This window comes from Ictidomys tridecemlineatus, chromosome 4 (assembly GCF_052094955.1).
Source record: "Ictidomys tridecemlineatus isolate mIctTri1 chromosome 4, mIctTri1.hap1, whole genome shotgun sequence".
NCBI classification, from domain to species: Eukaryota; Metazoa; Chordata; class Mammalia; order Rodentia; family Sciuridae; genus Ictidomys; species Ictidomys tridecemlineatus.
In genome coordinates, this window is record NC_135480.1 from 129,110,689 (window position 1) to 129,135,236 (window position 24,548).

At 35.1% G+C, this 24,548-nt stretch overlaps 1 protein-coding gene across 1 annotated transcript in view; it reads left to right on the top strand.

Annotated features, from left to right (window-relative positions):
• Positions 1–291: 291 nt before the first annotated feature.
• Ubqln1 (ubiquilin 1) overlaps positions 292–24,548 on the top strand; it is a 45,449-nt gene continuing 21,192 nt past the window's right edge. The window contains exons 1-3 of the mRNA XM_005340911.4: positions 292–755; positions 18,538–18,689; positions 20,899–21,014. Coding sequence (XP_005340968.2) covers positions 570–755; positions 18,538–18,689; positions 20,899–21,014 — 454 coding nt within the window. The 5' untranslated portion in view covers positions 292–569. The remainder of the gene's footprint in view (positions 756–18,537; positions 18,690–20,898; positions 21,015–24,548) is intronic.

Below are 24,548 nucleotides of genomic sequence, written 5' to 3' on the forward strand. Positions count from 1 at the left end.
CTTTCTAGTAATTTCGCTAGCCGTGATGTCATCCCCGTGCGCCGCACAGTGCCTCTTAGAAGACGCATTTTGTTTTTTGGTGACAGGAGTGTAAAAGAAAAAAAAATGAACTGATCTGCCCTACCCCAGTTTGCTTTTAATTCTCCAAGCTGGCCGCGCCTACACTTTGCACACTAGGACGAGGGAGGAAAAGGGACACAACTGGAGCTCGAAGCGGCGCCAGGCGAGGATGACTCGGCGACGCGGCCATCCGCGTTACCCGGCGTGCCCCGCGCGGCGCCGGCGGAGGGACGTGGGGGGAGGGGCGGGGGGAGGAAGCGGCTGCGGCTGCGGATGTCGCTGCGAACCAGCGGCGTCTGTACACTGCGCTGCTGCGGAGCGCCCAATCCAGGCCTGCACCTGGAGCCCTCACCGAGCTCCGCGGCCCCTTGGCGGCCCGGCGCCGTTGCCACTTAGGCGGCGTGCCCTGCGTTCTCCGCTGCCCGGGCCAGTCGGCTCTGGCGTCTCCTGGCTCCCCCTTGCTCTCCCGCTCCCTCCTGCTCGCCTGAGTCACCGACGCCGCCGCCGCCATGGCCGAGAGTGGTGAAAGCGGCGGTCCTCCGGGCTCCCAGGACAGCGCTGCCGCGGCTGAGGGTGCCGGCGCCCCCGCGGCCGCTGCCGCTGCCTCTACGGAGCCCAAGATCATGAAAGTCACCGTAAAGACCCCGAAAGAGAAGGAGGAGTTCGCTGTGCCCGAGAACAGCTCGGTCCAGCAGGTGAGGCCGCCTGGGGCTCGGGCCGGGGTGGGGGTGGCGGCAAGATCTCCGCCCGCGATCGGAGGAGACGGTTTTGGAAGGGCCTGGGAGAGGGTCGTCCGCGGTTGTGCCCTCCGCCATTCTGGATCTCATCCCACATTAGAAATTGCTCAAGTTCGCGGGTTTGCTCCTTTGGACACCGCAGAGGTTTGTGGCGGGGCCGCGCGGCCTGCTTGTGGGACGCGCCGCCGTCGCTGCCGCTTGGCTCTGGGTCTTCCTCCTCTGGCGTCCACCGACCCCCCAACCTCCTCCCCCAGCTCCCCGCCCTCAGCCACCACCTCTCCAGCTCCTCACAAAGGAAAGGAACCCACCGCCTGGCTTCGGGCGGGGTGGAGGCTGGGCGGGGGTGAGGGTCCACTTTACCCTAGCTGCGGTTTTGTTTCATCAATAAAAAAGGGGCGGGGGTCTGCTCATTGTTTTACCTGTTGGCGGGTTAAGGCAGGTTTTAGGGTAAGGTGCACGTGTACGTTTATTCTGCGTTTTGAATGCTGAAATCTTTCTCATCTTCCCACCTTTTGTGAGAAAGCCATGACGTTTTCCAGCCGTATTTTTTAAAAAAGTGCTAGGCTTAAGGAGAAAAAGTGAACGACTTTTCATTCATGATGACTTGCTGTTTCTTTTTTAGTATATCTGTCATCACTTAGATGGCAGTCATTGGGTAGGTTTTTTTGATCTTAGAGGGACGATAGCGACGTTACTTGGATACTGGGGATGCAATCCAGTAAAAGAAAACAAAACTGGAGTTCATGGGGAATCTTACCAAATAATTTCCTGCTTGAACTTTGTTCAGGAATACAAATTTTGCAGTTAATTAAAAATCTTGGTGGAATTCAACACGTTGTTTCTAGTTTATTGTTTCCTGGAGTATTTTTAATAATTATTGAATAGATCCCTGACAGTATCAAATAATGTGAATAGTTAATTTGGGGAAGCAGTTAACAATTATTGAAATGCACCTTTAAGTTTTCTCTAAGGTTTATCTAACTCTAAAGGTGTGTTTTGTGAAGCAGGAGGGTGTGTAGCATCAATTGAGAGAAACTTTTGTCATCAACTGAGTCATCCTTTGTTTCCTAACTCTCTTACAAAAATTTTCCTTAATATTTTTATATTTTTCAACATACAGAAAAGTTGAAAGATTATACAGCTAACATCAGTGTGTCTCTCACTGTCAATAACATTTTTCTGTTTGTTTTATAACATAATTTATTAAATTCCATTTTATGTTTTTGAATACATTTAGAAATAAGTTGCAAATTATCAGCAGCAACCTTAACAGGCACTCCAACATTGTGTGTGTTATTCATTTCAACTTATACAGTTTTGTTTTTTTTTAAGGTAAATTTGACATGCAATGGGATGCATGTGGTTGCCATTACATAAGTTTTTCACAAATGTTACAGCTGGGTCACTCAAGTCCTCAACAAAATGTAGAACTAATAATTGACTAGAAAGGTTTTTGTCTTGCCTTTTTCCAGTCAGTTCAGTCACTTTCCCTTTCATTAGTCACATTTTTTATTTCATTTTCACCAGAGATTTGATTTGCCAATTCTAGAACTTCACATAAGCAGTATTTACACATAGTATGTACTCTTTGAGTAAGGCTTTTTTTCACTCACCAAATTTTTAAGATTCATTCTTGTGTATATTAGTACTTTTATCTCTCTATAGTTTTCCACTATATGAACGTATCATTATTTATCTACTGTGTAGGGCCACCTGTTTCCAGTTATTTCTGTTTAGTTACTATTAACAATCTTGTATGAGTTCTTTTGGTTAAATGTGTGGAATAACTAGGTGATAGGGCAGGCCTGTTTAGTTTTATAAGAAATGACTTTTTTTTTTTAAGGCTTTTGTACTATTTTACAATCCCATCAGTGATATGTAGGTATTACTTTTGATTCAGATCCCAGCTAACATTTGATATAATCAGTCTTTTGATTTAGCTATTTTAGTGGGTGTTAAATATTAAATTTTGAAGCATTTGAGTCTTTCTAGAGTTTCCATTTTAGGCCTCCACCATCCTGATTGCTTTTGGAATTTTACTGCAAAATATTAGAAATAGTCAATGTTTTGTAAACAAAAAATTTATTTAGGTGAATATATCTGTGAGGACATTTTTTTGCTTTATGTGATGGTGAAATTAAAATCCTAAATTCTGTGGAACTTAATTATAAATTCTACAGGTATAACTGAAGTGAATTTTCAGTAAAATTAAAGCCTTTTGAAGTAACTTTTTCTGATGTCAGTTAATAGTTTTAACCATTTGTTTCTGTTGAAGCAGAAAACATGATAAAAATTGAAGCTTACCACTGTACCAAGAACCTGAAGAAAAATTAAACTGTGGGCTTTGTTAAGGGAAGCACATACAGGAAAAGTGCAAGAAATAAGAAAATTAGTTTTCAGTTGATCTATTTGTACAGTTCTACTTGGAGCACAAGAAAAGATCTAACATTTTGAAATTTAAATTTTTCTTAAAAATGTTGAGTAGATTTACCATGCTTGTTATATATTAAAGTTTGTCATTGAGGGAGCTGAGGGTGTAGCACAGTGGTAGTGTGCTAGCCTAACAATGTGTTTGGCTCTTCCTGGGGTCAATCTTTAGCACTGGAGAAAAAAGTTGTCATTGAAAAAGATGTCTGACATTAAGATTCCTTTAAAAATACAATGATGGAGCAGGTGCTTAGCATGCTGAAGGTCTTGGGTTCAGTCCCCAGTAACAAACAAACAAAGAAATTGGCAAATATTTGATCTTGAAAATTCTTACCTGGGAGGGCAAGAGGATAAGTAAAAGATCACCAAATGATAATATTGAAGACCTATACTTTATTTCAGGAAAATCCTATTTTCTATCATTGAAGATCTCTTTCAATAAATATTTCTATATAATGTATGTATATGTATGTATATGTTATATATATATATATACACAAATGTTCTAATAATTGATCGAATGAAATCACATTAAACCTGGGTAGAAGCTGTGCTTTTAGCTAAATGGTAGAGCGCTTGCCTAGTATGTGTGAGGCACTGGGGTTTGATCCTCAGCAATGCATAAAAATAAATAAATAAAGGTATTGTGGTCATCTACAACTAAAAAAAAAAAATTAAAAAAATTCTTTGTTAAAAAACATCTGGGCAATTTGTCAAATAAGATGTAGTTGGCAGTTTATATTTGTATTTTTCCCTTGATTTCTTTTTTAATATTTTTATTTTTTTGTTCTTTCTAGTTACACATGACAGTAGAACTATTCTGATATATTTATACAAGCATGGGGTATATCTAATTCTAATTAGGATCTCAATCTTTGGATGTACACTGTGGTATATTTATATATGTACATTGGAGGGTTATATCAGATTCATTCCACTGTCTTTTTTATTCCTATCATCCCTACTTTCCCTTTCTTCCCCTTTGTCTACTCTACTGAACTTCTATCCCTTCCCCACTTATTATGGGTTAACGTCCACATATTAGTGAAAACATTCAACCTTTGATTTTTTTGGTATTGGCTTATTTCACTTAGCACGATAGTAATTAGATCCATCCACTTCTGGGCAAATTGCCTCAAGTCATTCTTTATGACTGAGTGTATTCCATTGTGTATATATACCACAATTTCTTTATCCATTTGATGGGTTAAATAAAATATTAAAATGTTAAAATTATTGATATTAATTTGACCTCTTTTTCCTTTTTTTGTAATATTGAGAATTGAACACAGAACATTCCACATTCTAGGCAAGCACTCTTATCAGTGTATCTTCAGTCCCTCTCCTTACTTTTTCAATATGGATGCTTGAAAGTTTAAAATTCTTGTTTGGCTTATGTTTTATTTTGACTGGACAGTGTCTTACCCAGAAGGTTGTTTTATCTAAGGAAAGTTGGTTCCTGAGATAAGTTTTCTCTTTTGGGGATGTGTAGGGATTGAACTTAGGGCATTGCACATACCAGGCGGGTGCTCTACCACTGAGCTACAATCCTCAACCCTTTAAATTTTTTTTAAATTTTGAGATAGGGCCTTGATAAGCATCTTCCTGCCTTAGCCTCCTGAGTAGCTGGGATTGAACGTGTGCCACCATGCTCTGAGAGATCAGTGTTTTCTTATTTGTTTTTTTTCTAATGAGTTGCTAAAAAACTCTTGGAGATCGATTACTGCCCCCCCCAACAGTATAATTGAAGGATTCACATACCATTCAGTTCACCCTTTTGAAGTCAATATTTGACTTTTTAATTATTTTTTAGCACATTGACAGGATTGTAACAATCATCACCACAGTCAATTTGAGAACATTTTATTATGTCCAAAAGAAACCTTGAATTCTTTAGCAACTCTAGTTCCACAATCCTTTTCCTCCTAGCCCTAGGGGACTGCTGATATATTTTTTGTCTACACATTTGTCTGTTTTGAACATTTGTTATAAACTGAATCATGCAGCCTTTTGTGATTGATTTCTTTGTTTCTTTAACACAAACTTTCAAGATTCATCCACATTGTAAATTCTATCAGTGCTTCCTTTTTATTGCCCAGTAATATTTCATTGTATGAATTCTTACCATATTTTATTTTTTCATCACTTGATGGACATTTTTTCCCTACTTTTTGGCTATTATAAATGTTGCTTCTATGAATTCATATATAAATTTTTGTGTGGGCATGTGTTTCCATTTTTCTTGTGTATATACTAGGAGTGGAATTGCTTTTCTCTGTTTAACTTTTTCTTATTTAATATTTTTTTTAGTTGTAGGTGGACACAGTATCTTTTTTTTTTTTTTTTTAATGTGGTGCTAAGGATTGAACTCGGTGCCTCATACGTGCAAGGCAGGTGCTCTACCACTGAGCTACAGCCTCAGCCCTAGCCCATCTCTGTTTAACTTTTTGAAGAACTGCCAGACTGTTTTTCCCAAGTGGCTGTGTCATTTTACATTCCCACCAGCAATGCAAGAGGATTCCAATTACTACATGCTTGGTAATACTTGTTATTGTCTTTCTGATTATAGCCATCCTAGTGGCTGTGGAGTGACATCTCATTGTAATTACTTTGCGTTTTATTATTACTTGAGCAGTAGTTATTGTAGTCTGGGAGTCCTTAATACTCTTAGGAAAACTGTGAAGCTAAATCTATTTTTCTAATAGTGCTAAGATGTTACTTGTGTTTTTCAGTCTAATTCTCACAAAAATGAGCAGTGATCTGGTTGTTCTGGTGCACACCTGTAATCCCAGTAGCTCAGGAAGCTGAGGCAGAAAATGTTGAAAGATTGAGACCAGCTTTGGCATCTTAGTGAAAGAAAGAGCTGAGGTATAGCTCAATGGTAGAGTGCTCTTGGGTTCAATCCCCAGTACTGCCAAAACATAAACAAAAATTAGCAATGTGCTTTGCCTAAAGCTTTAAGATATCAGATATTGCAACAGATAGGAAAACTTAGCTGTTATCTTTTATGAGACTAAAGTGATTTGCAAAAATTTAGGACGGTGCTACTCTCTTTAATAGGAAAATAAGCTACTTTTCAGAAGTTTATTTATATTAATATGTGATAGGCTTATTATTTTTAAATTACTATGTCAGAGGATTTTTCACTTTTAGAAGATTTCTAGTATAGTAAGTATCAGTAGATGCAAAAAAACAAAACATAGGGCTCTGAATTTTTTAAATAGTGTCCTAAGAACAAAATTTGCTATATTTAATAAGTTGAAGACTGACTTCACTAAGCTGCCATTGTCTTGCTTAGAAACTATAGTAACCTACTGTCAGTTTCCCAATTTTTCTGTAACTCTCCCTCATTCATTCCCAAGTAATCTCTGAAAATTGTTCATTAGATCATGTGACATTCTGCATAAAACTAGTGAGTTTCCATTGATTATAGAATGTATCAAGTGGTGATGAGGCCCTGTGGCATGGTTCTTGCCTCTTTTCCATTCTTTACTCTGATCCCTTCTTTCTTCTTCCTCATCTGGTTCACCATACTGACTTCATGGTTTTTTGACCTGTTACTGTGGTTTTTCCCTGCTTCAGGACTTAGGTACGATTTGTTTTTGCTGTATGGCATGCCTCTGACCCTGCCACATCCCACTTATCCTTTAAATATCAGCACAGAGGTCAGTTTCTTAAGGAAGTATCCCTGATTGCCAGATTACATTAGGATCCCTTATTATATTTTCTCACAGTACCTCATTCTTTGTCATGATTTATCACAATTCAAAAACATATTTATGTGATTAATGCTTCTTCTCTACTAGAAGGGGACTATGATTGTTAACATTGTGTTTCCAGAGCCTAGAACATAGTATGAACTTAGCAAATATTTATGAATGAATCTAGAACATTAGGCTCAATATGTTTTTAATAATAACTGTGAGTTATTGAAACTTTACTGAGTGTATGTAGCATGTACATAATCTCATGGCTTTAATTCTCTGTAAGTTTCATCTTAAACTGCTGTCCTTTAACTCAGAACCCTCCAAGCACAATTCTTGACTGCCTCAGGATGTTCTTTCTTGTTCCTCTTTGTGTGGAGCTTTATTCTAGAACAGCCTTTCTTGGCTATAGAGATCCTGATCTGAACCATAGATACAGAAAATGATTTGAGTAATATTCATTTTCCTTAAAGATGGAATTATTATTAATAAAATTTTAGATATATAGAGGATATAAAAATGTAATACTTCTCATAGAAATATGCTGGTAAATGTTTACCAACCAGTTCTTCAGAGAAAGCAACATTGATTTGTAGTGTTTGCCAATTTTTAGGATGTAAATATTCTCATCCTGGTAGATTTAAAGCTACTGATATTAACCTAGCTCACAAAATTTCCCCAAATTAAGGAGCATTTGCTTCCACAGTTGCCTTAGGGTAGAGGTCAGCAAACTGTGGTGGACCATGTCTTTCATGCTATTTACCTTACGTATTAAGTGTGATTCCTTTCAGAATAGATCATGTTGCCCAGAGAGTGGAAAAATATTTACTCTCTAGCTCCATATAGAAAGTTTACTGGCCATGGCATTATAATTTACTATTCTAGATCTCACACTGTTCATCAAAACTCTTCTCATTGGAAATTTTTACTGTGACTTATGTATAATCCAGCCCATAGAAAAGCAGTGCATACATATGTAATTTTTTTAATTGGCGCTTAGTAGAATTGCAGTTATTTTTAATTGTGGCAAAATACACAAAATATAATTTATCATCTTTTTTTGCCTTATACAGATTCCATTCTTTTTATTTATTCCTAGTGGTTAGGTTCTAAATAGTATACCATCACACAGGAAGTTTATACATACTTTTGTATATATGCCCATATATACCTGATCTCTCATGTATATAATCTTAAATACTAAAGTACAAATCATTGGTAAATTATTTTTATTTATACATTGACAGCGTATATTTTGACATTATACAAATTTGGAGTACATCCTGGTCTTGTAGTTGTACATGGTGTGGAGATTTGCTGGCATATTTATATATGTACATAGGAAAGTTAGGTCAGATTCATTCCATTGTCTTTCTTATTCCTGCCCCTCCTTCCCTTCCCCTTTGTCTAATCCAGTGAACTTCTATTCCTCCTACTCCCTTGTTGTGTGTTAGTATCCACACATCAGAACTTTTGACCTTTGGTTTTTTGGAATTGGCTTACTTCAAATAATAGTCTCCATATCTATCCATTTACCAGCAAATGTCATAAAGCCATTCTTTTTCATGGCTGAGTAATATTCCATCATGAATATATATAACATTTTCATTATCCATTCATCTGTTGATTGAACTTGGACACTCAACCACTGAGCCACATCCCCAGCCCTACTTTGTATTTTATTTAAAGGCATGGTCTCAGTTGAGTTGCTTAGTGCCTTGACATTGCTGAGACTGGCTTTGAACTCAGATTCTTCCTGCCTCAGCCTCCCAAGCTCCTGGGATTATAGGCATTTGCCACCATGCCTGGTTTATGCTGATGTTAAGTCCTCTGGTATATATCAAGGAGTGGCATTACTGGGTCAAATGGTGGTTCCATTCCAAATTTACCATCTTAAACATTTTCAAGTGTACAGTTCAGTGGCACTAAGAAATCTATATTATTTTGCAACTGTAACCACTATCTCACCACTGAACTCTTCTCATCTTTCAGAATTAAAACTCTGTACTCACTAATAATAACTTCTCATTCTTCATTCTTTGTCAACCCCTGAAAACCACCATTCTACTTTCTGCTCCCTTCTTACCTTTTCCCTTTTATTCATTTTAGCCTTTTTTGGTGTTTTCTCTCAAATGTCACTCTTTTCTTCCCATTCTGGGCTATTGTGAATGTTGCTTAGCAAGGCATAATGTATTCTTTTAAAATTTTAATTTCACAACAACTTAGGTTAGAGTATTATTAATTAACCCATTTTAAAAGTAAAGATAGAAGTTGATTATTTCTTACTGGAATACTTGGGACTAGAAGTGTTACAGATTTTGCATTTCTTTAAAAAAAATTGGAATATGTTTATTGTTTTTACCAGTTGAATATCCCTGTTCTGAAAATCGAATATCCATTTTGACAGACTGCTTGGTTTACTGGCTAAGCAGCTGCTATACAGAGGTCTAGACTTGGGTATAATTTTTTTTTTTTAACCTTTAAAGCTCTCTTTAGTTTTGTCAAAGGTTGTAGCTTATATGTTTAAAAATTCGGAGTGCAAAGAAAAAATAAATACACTATACATGCTATTATTGTAAGATTAGAATAAATTCAAGTGGGGCTGGGGTTGTGGCTCAGTGGTAGAGCACTTGCCTAATACATGTACTGTGTTCGATCCTGAGCACCACATAAAAATAAATAAATAAATAAAGCTATATTAAAAAATTCAAGTGATGTAGAAAAGTGTGTAATTAAAAGGCCCATTCAGAAAAAAGAGCTAACTTTTTTTTTTTTTTAAGCAATTCTGTCTGGAATGGTGTTTTTTTTCTATATTCACACATAATTTTTATTTATTCCTGTTAAATAAGTGGGAATACGACCCACACTCTCTTTAACTTTTTATTTGTGTTACCTTGCAATTAACTTAGTACTTGTTTGCATGTTTTATTTGCATATTGATATTTTGAGAAAGGGAAAAAGAGCTTTGCCATGTTTATTACTTATTTTAAGTAAATTGTAAGATGGTTGGCATTTTGGAGGAAGCACGAACCTTGGGATTTGAGAAATTTGACTTTGGGTTTAACTCCTCTGAACTTCATTGGCTGTGGTTTTAATGTGGTGTAATTCTTGATTCGCTAAATGATTTCAAGAGATAAAATGCATAAAATACCTGGCTCAGAGTTTATATACTTTATCTCTACTGGTCTTTCCCTCAGTACCCTTTAGCTCATCCATAATTGATGTACACTATGTAATAGAAGGAAGCTTTAGAGTATTTCATCATGTGAGTAGTGAAACATTTAGTTTTGTTATTCTCGGTCAGATTTGGATTAGAGACTAAAAACATATTTCATAGATTGCACTGTAATATTTGTGACTGTTGAGTTTTATAAGATGGTGTCTTATATATCTATTTATGTATTAGTGTAGTTTCTCATACTTGACATTTTGTATAAGGTTTTATGCAGTGTTTTTAATAAGGCTGCTACTTTAAGGTAAACATCAAATATTTGGAGAGTGAAAACCTACATAACTATTGTTTATGGAAAGTTTATTGAACTTGGAGGTTTTTCCAGATAATACTAGCAATATTGAGTAAGGAACTGGTTAAAAATAGAGACTCCTCAAAGACCTATCAATTAAAATATTGAATTAGCAAATGTTTGAATATGAGATGTATATTATTCATACTATTTGGAAAATTCTTTTAAAAGCTATTATTATATGATTCTATAGGAAATGAAATTAATGTGCATGTTATATCTTCAAAGTTTAAATAAATTTTACTTTTTCTTTGGTACTTGGGATTAAACCTAGGGCTTAACTACTGAGCCATATCCTCAGCCTTTTTTATTTTTTATTCTGAGACAGGGTCTTGCTAGGTTGCTTAGGTTCTTGTCAAGTTGCTGGCGCTAGCATTGAACTTGAAATCCTCTTACCTCACCAGGATTATAGGGCCATCCTGCCTAACTAGTTTACTTTTTTGATAGATTGCAAGATATTTCTCTCTCTCTCTCTCCCTCCTTCCCTCTCCCTCCCCCCCTCTCTTTTTCGTGAGGATATTAATAGGGAGGAACAGAGATAAACTATTTGACAAATTTGGATTGTGGGGTATTTGTAAAGGATAACAGTCTTTTAGCTAACTTAAAGTCACATTAACACCTTTCCCTGTCCTTTTTTGGTCCTGGGGATTGAACCCAGGGTCTGGTACATGGTAAGCATGATGTCTACTGCTGAACAGTACCCCTAGCCCCAACCCGGTTTTAAAAGTGATTATAATTCAGAGTTTATTCTCACATAATTAGGTTAGTAATATTTGTCTGCCAGAATATGAGTACTCTGCTCAGGTAGGTTACATACATCTCTTGATTTTGCCATCAGCCCTGCAGAAAAAATACTATCTTTATTTTACTGATGAGGAAACCAAGGCTCAGAAACAGATAACATCTCCCTCATTACACAGCTAAAAGGTGGCAAAACCAGGATTTGGGAATTTAAGTCTGTATGTCTCAAAAACATTTTCTTGATATGCTAACACTTTGAGTGTTCTGTCTTCCGCCTGAACTAAGTTTGTGTCATATTTTCTTCCCCAAAATGATCAAGAACAGAGAGTAAAACAAAGTGGACCTTGAACAGCTGCAAGCTGGCATCATAATCTTAATGCATTTTGTTTCAGGGTAGCACCTCATATTCTTTCAGCATTGTATATTGTATGGTTTCCTTGATTATTTGTTTGTTTCTTCCCCAAGTTAAAAATAGCAAATATTGAGAGGAGGTATGCTGTTAAAGATGAGCTGATAGTCTGGCAAAAAAAGCAGATACAGGACATTGAGAGTTTGAACAGTTATTGTATTAGAGAACAGCAGTTTATATTCATTCCAGTCATTCATCATTATCAAAAAGTTATATTCCTCAGGGTGGAAAGTAATTTTGGTGCTCACATGGGGTAAATGTCAGTTAACTAGAGAATCCACCGATGTGAAACTCTTTGACTTTTGGATGATGTTGGGAAAATGAGGAACTATTGAATGTTGTTTTTGGCCATGCTGGGTTGGTTTTCAAATCATTAAATTGCCTATTAAGGTGCATTAGGATTTTGGTTCTTGTGGCTGTTTTGAGAAAAATTCTAGTAGTTTTCTGTTGGTTATTATAAGTTGTCATTGCAAGCCCAGAGTAGGACATGCACATTTGTAGGAAATATGGATCTTTAGAGGCCCATTCTATCATGTATCTTTCATTTTGAGTTAATGATGGTCATTGTAGTCTTTAACTTAAATAGCTAGTCAGTTTAATGGAAATTATAAAAATTCTTTATGGTTTTAGTTATTCTTTAGGTGAAAATATTTTGCATAGGTTGTTGAAATAAGTTTTTTTATTTCAGTAGGAGGAGTGTCTAAAGCAGCTTTGAGATTTTCTAAAATTAATGTCAATACTAGTTAGCTTCCAGTTTTTATTTTGTTATTGTCCGATAAGCATGTAGTACATAAAACAACAAGGAAGTTAGGTTCAAATGCTAGAGAGAAAATTTCTAGAAATTTTGAAGCCAGTGTAAACTGGCTATTTCCATCTACTTTTCCCTTTTTAGGGAGCAGAATAGAAATATAAGAATCTTTTAAGTATGTGCTGAGTTTTTGACCTTTCTGCAAACACCATTTAGATAATAAAACATTTTTTACTCAGTCATATTTGGATTAAAATTTTCTAAAATACATTTTATTTGGGAAAGTGTCTGGTATTGTATAATATTAAGGTTTCAGATGGAAAAATGGCAGAATTTATAAAATTCTTAGTCTCTTGGTTTTTGCTTGTTTCAAATTTTGGATAATGTTTAAGAACACATCAAAATTGCATTAGTCTTCTATTTTGGGAGTGGTTATAATACCTAAATTAGTTGACATTGATTGTTGGAAAAATTTTTTATAAGAACTGAAGTATATAAAATGTAGTCAGATTACATAGTCGCCCTTTGTACAGTGCTATAAGTATAGCTGTATCCTGTCACCATTTTTAACATTTTCTGACTTTCAACAGTGCCATTAGTCCATATTTCAAGCCTAAGGTGTTTTTAAGATCCAAGAGTCCCATGAGTTTGGAGGATCCTCCTAGTATTCAGTGACATTAATTGTTAACAGCTCTAATTTTGTGAAAGGGTGATTTCTCAGTTCTAGTCTTTTAGGACTTTGATTTCTTGAGTTTTTTTTTTTTTTTTTAAGAATTGAACAAGATAATGTGTGCATTATGTCAGAAAACAGCTTTGCAGCATGATACAATGTTTTTGAACTATGTCAAAGGGCTCAACTGAACTATTCACTGATGTTCCACAATTTTCTGTAGTTGCTGCTGTTTTGGATATCCGGTCTCATCTGTGCTGTGGTACTCATGAATGGTCATCTCTTGATTCTTGGGTGATTTTCTTTTATTCATGTCTTATCCAGTGTGGTCTGCTGCCTAAAACTAGGACCTCTTCATTCCAGTTCCTTTCAGATGACTTGCCAAAGACAAAGCATGTTTTAATTTCTTACTAATCACTTGAAATTGCTCAGGTCAAGTGAGTACTTGTATTTTGACTTCCTGCTTCAGAGTCAACTTTTAAAACTTTTTATTACAGTATAGCACAGAAGAATGCATACATCATAAATGCACAGCTCCACGTATTAGCACAGAGGTCAAGAATGTAGAATATTATCAACTCCCAAAACGTCACCTTGTGATCTCTTGTATAAAACCGCCTCCTAAAGGTAACCACTCTTCTCACTTTTGACACTATGAATTTTGCTCCCTCCTTCCACTTTATGAGATCACACAATTGGTTTTCACTTGTTGATTAGCCTCTTTTATTCTGCATTTGGGTATCCATGATAATATATGGCTATAGTTCATTTGTTGTCATTTTTCTATTAAATGAGTACTATAATTTATTCTACAATTGAGGGATAGTTGAGTTGTTTTCAGTTTTTGGCTAATATAAGTAATCCTGGTTTGAACTTTGTGGGTTTTGGTGTACCTGAGGACATGTAATGTTGAGTCACAATGTAAGCATATCTTCAGCTTCTATTATATGATATTTTCTAAAATATACTACTTAAACCTGCAGAGTCCAGTTGCTTCACATACTCTGCAACACTGTCATATTCTTAATTTGAACCACTTAGTGGATGGGTTGCTGGTTTTAATTTTAAGTTTACCTGACTATTAACGAGAAAGAACGTCTTTTCCTGTATTTTATATGTTCCCTTTTTTGATAATGTTTCTTTTGCAGTCTCTGATTTTTTTTTCAGTTGGGTCACTTTTTGGTGATTTAAAGACGTTCTTTATAAAATGTGGATTTCAGTTGTTGCTTATTTGTATTCCAGATATTCTTTTCTCTGAATTACCTTTTACTCTGTTAATAATAGTGCAATTTATTGTGCTTTTTTGTTTTTTAATGGCTAGATCTTTCCATTATCTCACTTCGAATCTTTTCCAGTAGGATCATACTGTTGATTTATAGTCATTTTTTGTTCTGTTTTTAATGTGATCAGAATACATACTTGGTAAGATTTTAATGCTTTGAAATATGTTGATTTGTTTTATGGTTTAGCATATGATCTGATTTTGTAAGTGTACTTCAAAAGAATGCTTAATCTGTAGTTGTTGGGTGTAGTATTCTAGTTATGCCAGTTAGATCATTTGTTAATGTTTATGTCTTTTATATCCTTAGTAAGTTTTTCACATTGTAGTCTGTCAGTTACTGAGATAAATGTGCTAAAATCTCCTGAGTGGATCCGTCTGTTTTTCTTTGTAGTTCCATTTACTTTTGTTTTATATATTTTGAGGCTATAATATGAAGTGTGTTTAAAGTTTTTAATCGTCTTGTTTATAATGTTGCCATGCACTGGTTGCTTTTGTGTTAAGTCTGCTTTATCTATTAGAATAAGCCTTGCTGGCTTTCTTTGGTTAGTTTTTGCATGGACTCTATCCATTATTTTTACTTCAACCTTTTATAAATTTGTCTTTTTAAAAGCATCATGAAGTTTGGTTCTAAAATCCAGTCTGGCAGTTCCGTCTTTCTACATACAGTCTTATGTAGTCATTGATACTTCTGGTTTACATTTACCATTTGATTTTTATTCTTCCTACCTATTCTATGCTTTTTTCTCTTCTTTGAATTGAGTATTTTGTATTATTTCAGTGTCTTCCTTTTTAGGTTAGTGGATGTATACTGTTTTTATATCCTGGAGATTACCATATGAATCTTACTTATGAAATGTCTAAATTAGTAAATACTTACTCTTTTCAGATAATGCCGACTGTAGAGCGGTAGAATTCCATTTACACCCTCTTAGATTTTTCTTTCTTCTGTCTCTCCCTCCCTGTCACAGGACAGAAGACTTTCTAGGGCTTTATAAAATCAATTTTAACTTAGATTTATTTATACACACACACACACACGCGCGCTTTTAATTGTCTTTTTATTCATTTATCTAGAATCATTTTCTTATCCCTGAATACTCTAATATCTCCTGTGGTGTATGTCTGCTAGGTGACAAATTTCTCTCTTTTAAATGTGTCTAACAGATTCTCTCCATTTTTTGGGTATATTTCAAGTTCATTTTAAGGGATATTTTGTTGATATAAAACTCCAGGTTACTTGTTATTCCCTCTGTCTTTAAGTTTTTTTTTCTTTTTTATTATGGATAATTTTAAACATACAGAAATTGGGCTTGAGATATAGCTCAGTGGTAGGGTCTCATGCTTTGGGTTTAATCCCCAGCACCATAAAAAAAGAAAATAAAAACCCAGAAAGTAGAGATAATAATAGTAAGTTATTTCATCTAGCTTTGACAGTCTCATAGCTGTTGTTGTTTCAGGATTACTTATCCTTAAGGCTTTTTCCCTTTTCCCTGTTATTTTGTAATACTCTTATCAGCTTATTACTTAATATTTTGGCATGTTATCTGAAAGATAAGAACTCTTTAAAAAAAAAGATTGTCAGTATATTATCCTGTGTTACCATTTGCCTTAATTTCATCACTATGTACTCTCCTTAAAGTTCCCAATTGTCTCAAAAATATTTATTATTTAGCATGAATTAGGGGAAAAAGAAGACTTTTTATTTCTTAAAGCAGTTTTAGGTTCATGGGAAAATTTAGAGTACAGATAGTTACCATTTCCTTTCCCCTTTCCTCCACCATCAGCATCATGCTTCAGAGTAGTACATTCATTATAATTGGTGAGTCTTCATAGATATCATTACCCAAACTCCATGGCTTACATTAGGGTTCAGTATTGGTATATGTAGATGCTGTGAAATTTGACAACTGTATAAATGACACATATACTCTTCCTGGTCTCTTTAACCCCTAGCAATCCCTGATGCTTTTTCTATCTCCATAGTTTTTCCTTTCTCAGGAATCAAGTAGACTTTTTCTTTTTGTACTGGGGATTGAACCCAGGGTGCTTTACCTCTGAGATACATCCCCAACCCTTTTGGTTTTTGAGACAGCGTTTCACTAATTTGCTTAGGGCCTTGCTAAGTTACTAAGGCTGGCTTTGAACTTGTGTTTCTTCTTGGGAGAGTGGACATCATGCCTTGTTCCAGATTTTAAAGGTATTGGTTCACCCTTGAGATGTTAACCACAGATTTGTTTTTTTTTTTTTTTTGTAGATGCACTTTATTCCAGGTCAGTAGGCCTCTTTTTTATTCTTAATTTGTGGAGAATTTTGTCTTTGGTTTTGGTATCAGGGTATAATACTGATGTCATGAAATATTTTAAGATTCCCTCTTTGATTTTTGTAAGATTGAATGTGTTTTGATAGATTGGTTTGCATCTTTCAAAAAATTTTGGTACATTTTATTCAAGTTGTTGATATTTTTCTGTAGTATTCCTTATCTTTTAAAGTCTATGAGGCTTGCTTCCTTTCTGTTGTTTTTGATTTTGTTAATTTATGTCTTCTGATTTTTTTCTTGATCCAGCTAGCTAGAGGTTTCATCAGTTTTAGTGAGACTTTAAAAAGGTTTTTGTCTTGTACATCTGTTTTATTGATTTCTGTTCTTATCCTTTGGGTTAGTTTGCTGTTTGATTTCTAAAGATGGAAACTCAATTTACTGTGTAATGTGACCTGTCTTCTTAAATTTATCAGCCTTTAATACTATATATTTCCTAAATCGTTGATTTAGCTGCATATCACAAATTTCAACAGTTTTACCTCTTTTTTGCTCAGTTGAAAATATTTTCCTGACTTCTTCTCAAGTTTCCTTTTTGACCCGTTTTTAGAAATGTTTGGTTTATTGGTTTGGGAACTTTAAAAATAATTTTTATTACGAATTTCTTCATCTTAGTCTTCTTCCTCCTCTTTTCCTTCTTCCTTTCTCTCTTCTCTTCCTCTTTTTTCATTCCTGGGTTATTTTTCATATATATATATATATTTAGAGAATTTTTTAATATTTATTTTTTAGTTTTCGGCAGACACAACATCTTTGTTTGTATGTGGTGCTAAGGATCGAACCTTGGCCACACGCATGCCAGGCGAGCGCTATACCGCTTGAGCCATATCCCCAACCCCAACTAATATATTTTTGATGTATTATATTTATTGGTGTACTTAATTGTGGGCTTCCTTGTTCTATATTTATAGATACACATGATATAACAGTATAATTTGGTCATTATCACTCGCCAGTGTGTCACCCATTTTCTGTTACCGATTTCTAATATAATACCATTCTTATACTTTTGATTTAATTACTTGAAATTTCCAAGGTTTGTTTTATGACCCATTTATTTCCAAAAAAATCTCTTTAGCAGTAGTGCTGTCTTAGTTCCACTGCTATAAGGCAGTCACATAGAGTGATTTGAAGCGGGTTATTCTTTTTTAAAAATTTGGACTGATTCCTTGAGGCAGTCTGTTAATGTAGATTCCTAGGTCCATTGTGAGGTTTTTCTGATTTGAACAGTTGGGTAAGCCTAAGTGTTCTGGTGATTTTAGTAAAAATTTGAGAAACAGTGATCTCTTATATTAGCTTATCGTTCTATTATCAGGTTCTTTTCTCTCCTGTTTTTGCATGTTTTTAGATAATCCTCTCCAGGTTTTCATGGTTACTTCCCAATCTCTTTGGTTTACACTTCTGGAAAGCCTTGTCTAATTGCCTTCTGTGTGCCTCTGTACTTTGTAATGTACTTGACTGATTCTCAATGGATTACTAACTTTCAGGGAAAGATTTTTACTTTTTAATTTTGTTTCTTTCTAGTAGTACTTGTTAATTGTTGAATGCAAAAATTACTATGGATAGTCGGTATAATAGACCATAAGGTTGGCTGTACATGTATGCAATTAGAAGTAAAGGAGCAGAAATGGAGGTGGAAATCTGGGGAATAGCTTATTGTAAACTTGTAATTTGTGGCTTGAACTAAATTTGGTCCCATTGACTTTAAAGAAGGATATTGGAAACAATGAACTGTTAGACTTTAGCAGAAGATAGAATATAAAATATGTACATCAAAATAAGATTTTTGTTAGAGATAAGTGGTAATTTAACACAGAAAAGATGTGTTGTTGTATTGTTTGAATTTGAGGTACTTTTAGAAACTAAATTGGATGGTGTTTCATAAACACCTGTAATACATATTTATTTTTATCTTATTTAGTTCAAGGAAGAAATCTCTAAACGTTTTAAATCACATACTGACCAACTTGTGTTGATATTTGCTGGAAAAATTTTAAAAGATCAAGATACTTTGAGTCAGCATGGAATTCATGATGGACTTACCGTTCACCTTGTCATCAAAACACAAAACAGGTATGGTTTTAGAGGACACATGTCTTTAAACTGTAATAAATATTTATATTTCTCTTTTAAAAAACAGTCTTGACTTTAAAGGGCTTTCCTTGTCATTAATATTTAAATATTAAAGTTCCTTTCTCTGTTACTGTTAATAAAATGTTTTAGAAAACAGTAGCACTTATACATTATCAGATAATCATTTAATACTTTAGAGGATTCAGCAGTGTTCAGTCATCATATCTAAGTTATTTGAATTGGAGAACAAGCAAGTTAATACATTTTTAGTTATTTTTGTTTTAGGGAGATTTTTAGACAAAGATCTTGGGTATCTTAGCCAACTACAAATCAGTAAGCATATTTCATTAAATTGAGCACCATCAGCTTTTAAGAGAGACCTTTATTTTGTGTGTCACTCAGAATACTCCTAATTAAGCTGGAACTTTCTTGTCACAATTTTATTTTATCTTTAGTGATGGAGTGTGTTTTAATTTGAATTTTTACTGCTGTGGCAGAACATCATGGCAGAAGAGGAAAGTGGCTCAGGACATGGCCATCAGGAAGCAGAGAGAGGGACAGACAGACAGACAATGCTTACCAGGGACAAAATATTAATCCCATAGGCATACCCTCCAATGACCTACCTCCTCTAGCCACACCCTATCTGTTTACAGAACCATCATCGAGTTAATGTCTATCAAGGGATTAATGCACTGATTTTAAGGTTTTAAGTTTATATTTTATCGAGCTCTTTTAAAAAATTTGTTCTTTTTTAGGTATGTATTATGACAGTAGAGTGTATTTTGACATATTATACATACATGAAGTATAACTTACTCTAATTCGGATGCTATTCTGGTTGAACTTGATGTGGAGTTACACTGGTACAAACCTTGCATTGACTCACAAGTGAGAGGACACATGGGGGACATCTCATCCAAATCATAATAGAGTGGCTTTAGACTCATTTGGGTATGGGATTTTATCATATCACTTGTGTACATACAAAAAAGATAAATGACATAAATTGGTTAAAGCCTTTCTAAAATTACTTCACATTGGTTGTATGTCTTCTGAATCCTCTTTTGACCAAGTCATCATTGTCCATGTTTTCCCTATGATATCAAATTCTGTTCTGTCAGGATCATCAGTGGTACAACATTTCTTGAGAACTATGGTGTGTTCTCCAGGATTTTCTTCCAGCTGTTGATATCTATTCAAGTTTTTATTCTGGTGTTCCTCCAATAACAATTATTTCCTTTACTAATGAAAAAATTTATTTCTCCTGTTCCTGTTCTATGCTCCTATATACACATAATATCTTTCAGTGACAATTAATGGTGTAAATTTCTGAGGACACTCCATGTGGTAATCTAACTCAATGTGTATGCTGTGTCTACTCAGTCACTCAGTACTACAGAGGGACATGTGTGCAGGTATTGGAGTTGATGCCTGACTGTACAAGTAGTTGCAAGTCAAGATACTGTTTTCACAGTTAAAATGAAAAACTCTACATCTTGGAATCAAAAAGAAGCCATAGATTTAGTTAATTCTATCTCAACCTTTTCAATTTTTTTTTTTAAGGTTTTAAAGCCACTGAGCCACACTCCTAACCCTTTTCTATATTTTATTTAGAGATAAGGTCTTACTAAGTCTCGCCAAGTTGCTGAGACTTGGCTTCAAACTCATCCTCCTACCTCAATTTCCCAAGCCACTAGGATTATAGGCGTGTGCCACCGTGCCCGGCTTTGATGAATTCTTTCTTCTTATTTTTTACTTTTAAAAATTTCAAGGATCAAAGTAAAACTGGCCCCCAGCCCTGCAGAATTAGAAGGGGATAGATTAAAACTTCCTTATAGAGTTAAGCTTTGTGGATGTGACCAGTCATCGATTTTCTTCTGTGAGGTGTAACCTCTCTCCCTTTCTTAAGATGTAATCAGTATATTTGAAAGTAATGAAATAATTTTTATATATACACACACACACACACACACACACACAAATATTTATGTGTATATCATACTCAAAGAGGAGGGCCAATTGCAGTATATTTTGTATTTTATAAGGTTTTACTATGTTTCTGCTTTTTTTTTCTCCCTAGTCCTTAGTTATTTTTATGATAATTTGAATCTGGAATTTACCCTTTGTTTCTGGATATTGGGATATCAGAGGTTCTTTTAAAAATAATTAACTCTACTGCTTACTTTGATTCAATTATTTTCTCTAGGCCTCAAGACCATTCAGCTCAGCAAACAAATACCACTGGAAACAATGTTACCACCTCTTCAGCTCCTAATAGTAATTCAACATCTGGTTCTACTACTAGCAACCCTTTTGGTTTAGGTAAGTGGTGTTAGTCATTTTTTGTAGAAATCAAATAACTCCTTTTCCTCCCAGGGTAGCTTTAGATAAATGACAGAATAAAATGTTAAGTAATTTTAACAACAAATTTTAAAAACCTTCTGCAGTTTACTTCTATAATTGATGGTGTTAAGGAAAAGTTGGGAATACAAGTGTGTTTGATTAGCTTACATTTATTTGCATTTGATAAGTCGTCAATAAATGACACAGTTCTCTTTCATAATGAAAGATGTAGTGTTTGTATACCTGATCTGACCACTACATAATTACATCTTAGGAAGTGTTACCAGTTGTTGATCATAATCTGTAATCAATAATTTTTTTCATTTGTAAAATGAAAGAATTAGACTATATTAATTACTTTCTAACTGTCCTGAATGCATAGAAGGACTGTGGCCTGAGAGCAAGCCCAGCAGTTAAGGATCTTCTATATTAGCTAAAACTACTTTTCATGTATCCGTGTTTTTTTTTTGTTTGTTTTTTGTTTTTGGAGTTCTGTGAAAAGTAAAAAATATTCTGAAGCTAACAAAAGTTGAAATAGGTAGATGAATGACTTAAAGCCTCTTTCAGTCTTTAAATTATATGTCTAGTATAGTATCTTGAAATGTCATTGTTTTTTATATGCACAATTTTCACATATCAAGATCATAACATACCTTGTATCCTTTCTGTAAGTAGTTTATTAGTTCGGTTATACTATGCAAATTCAGTTATACTATGGAAGGATTTTAGAAAATGGCATGAATTTGAATATTCATATTTACTTTTTAAAAAAATTTTTTGCTTTTATTTTAAAAAGGTATTATGCTATATGTCTCCTTTGATTAAGGCAGGTAAATTTTAGGTGGCAAAATTATTCATTGTTATTTGTTCTTTTTAGTTATACATGACAGTATATTTTGACATTTGTACGAACATGGAGTAGATGGCAAAATTATTAACATGAACACTAGAGAGATTAGGATATAATTAGTGTTCATACTTATGAAGGGTGTTGTTAAGGTAAATTTATGTCATCTTTCCTTACTTCATAGACAGGAATATTGAAGGCTAGAGAGGCTTTTAATTAATTTGTTTGAAGCTACAAAGCTCCCTAATCCCATTAATTCTAGTCTTAATCCTACCCCTTCTTACCTCATTGTCTTTTTTTTGGTCAATTACTCTTTTTTTCTTTTGTATATTCAAATTTTCCTTTTGCTGGTTGTTATCTGTAAAGCTGTTGAATCTTACCATCCTCTCTGTAGGTTTCCTTCTCAGCTGTCTTTAGAAAAGGCATTTTCTGTTTTTTGAGTATATTTTCCCTTCACTAAGTTGACTTTTATTTTTTTTGTCCCATCATGTCACTGAAAATTCCTTGATAAGATTGCTACTGACCTCTCAAATATAGTAAACTCCATTTTTAAATCAGTCTCTCTTTTTTTTCTAAATATATTTTTTGTTGTTGTAGTTGGACACAATACTTTCATTTTATTTATTTATTTTTATGTGGTGCTGAGGATTGAACCCAACACCTTGCATGTGACAGACAAGTACTCTCCTGCTGAGCTACAACTCCTAATACTTAAAAATCTCTCCTTGAAATTTTCTTCCTGTAACTCCTAGATATTGTTTTTTCTATAGTTAACTTTCTAACCAGTCCTTTTCTATCTCACTTGTAGGATTCCCCCCCACCCCACCCCCCGTTCGTAGTGTGGGTTATATTCTGATGATCCTCCACATTTCTACCTCAATTTACCTCACTTCTGAACTCATGCCTTATATTCATCTGGTTTTAGTCACCTGATGTTTTAGAAAACAAATGTGGGGAAGAAAAAGAAAAACAAAACAAACATAGCATCTTGCTCTTCAAATGCCTCTTTTCCCAGAGCTGGGGTTGTGTCTCAGGGGTAGAGCACTCGCCTAGCAGGTGCGAGTCCCTGGTTTCAATCCTTAGCACCACATAAAAACAAGAAAATAAAATAAATGTATTGTGTCCAAATACAACTAAAAAATAAATATTAAAAAAAAAATTGCCTCTTTTCCCCATGGAGGCTCTTGGTCTGAAACCTTTTTATATCCACCACCATGTAGATGTTTCTCCTTGTACTCTCTGGATGTAGATCCTTAATTTTTTCATTTATAATGTTTGCTCTGATTCATTTCTATAGTGCTGTTAGAATATCATCTTCAGTGGCTTTTCTGCTTAAAATGTTTCAGTTCTCTTGAAAGATTTTCAAGATATAACCCATGCCTGTCTGCTCCATCCTTATTTATTACCCATTTCAGAAGTTATAGTAGATTGTCTGGTCTTAATAGATAACCCCAAACACTGTGGCTTATTATAACAAAGTTTAATTTCTTGTTACAAACCTTCCTTGTGTGCTACGGGTTTCTCTCTCTCTTCTGTTTTCTCTCTCTCTCTGTCTCTTTTCTCTCTCCCTCTCCTCTCCTCTCCTCTCTTCTCTTCTCCCCCCTCTCTCTCTCTCTCTCTCTCTCTCTCTCTCTCTCTCTCTCTCTCTCTCTCTCTCTCTCTCTCTCTCGATACTGGGGATTTAACCCAGAGGCAATTTACCACTGAGCCACATCCCTAGCTATTATTTTTAAAATTTTGAAACAGGGTCTCACTAAGTTGCTAAGGCTGGCCTCTTGATCTGCTGGGATTATAGGTGCATGCTTCCTTGCCCAGCTTCACTGGCCTTTGAGGCCCTCATTCTTATAGTCCTTCAGAGACTCAAGCTAATGAATTTTTGCCGTCTTGTAGCTACAGCACTTGGAACATGGCAGAAGAGGCAACTTAAGCATCTGAATTTGACACAGTGATACACATCATTTCTTTCAGTTCTTTGGCCATAACTTGTCACATGGCCCTGTACAAGTATAAAAGGCTACACATGAACTATGTGGTAACCACTATATGTGTCATACTGAATTTTTTGTGGTTTCAAGAATATGTCAGTACATTTATTGCTATTTTGTGTATATACTGGTTTTTTTTTTGTTGTTGTTTTTTTGTGTGCGTGTGTGTGTGTGTGTGTGTGTGTGTGTGTGTGTGTGTTAAACCCCCAGCCTTCCCCACTTCTCTATTATTAAGTATCATGTCTTCTCAAAGCAGCCATTCCACTTAGGTAGTTTATTACTGTATTATATATCTGTTGAATTACTTAAGTCCATGTAAGCATTTTTTACCTTGTCCTTTGTATATATAGAAAATGCTCAGTAAGTGAGGAATTTATGCATTTGTTTGGTTATGTAATTTCATAAAGCATTTTGTGATACATATTTAATCATTCTCTTAGATCTGTTAGATTTTTCTGTGTTCTAATTCCTGCAAAGAGGTTATCTATTTTTAGAGTGTTCCTGGCTTTCTATCTCCTTGATTGGCAGCAGCAGTTTAACCAGAATTTATAGTGCATTTTACTTGTTAATGTAAGTTAGGGTTGTGGAAGATAGAAGTATAGTCCTGTGTGGGGTCCCGCTACTTTCTTTAGCTGGCATCTTCCGGGATGCCAATTCTCGGAAACCAGCTGTGGATGTTCA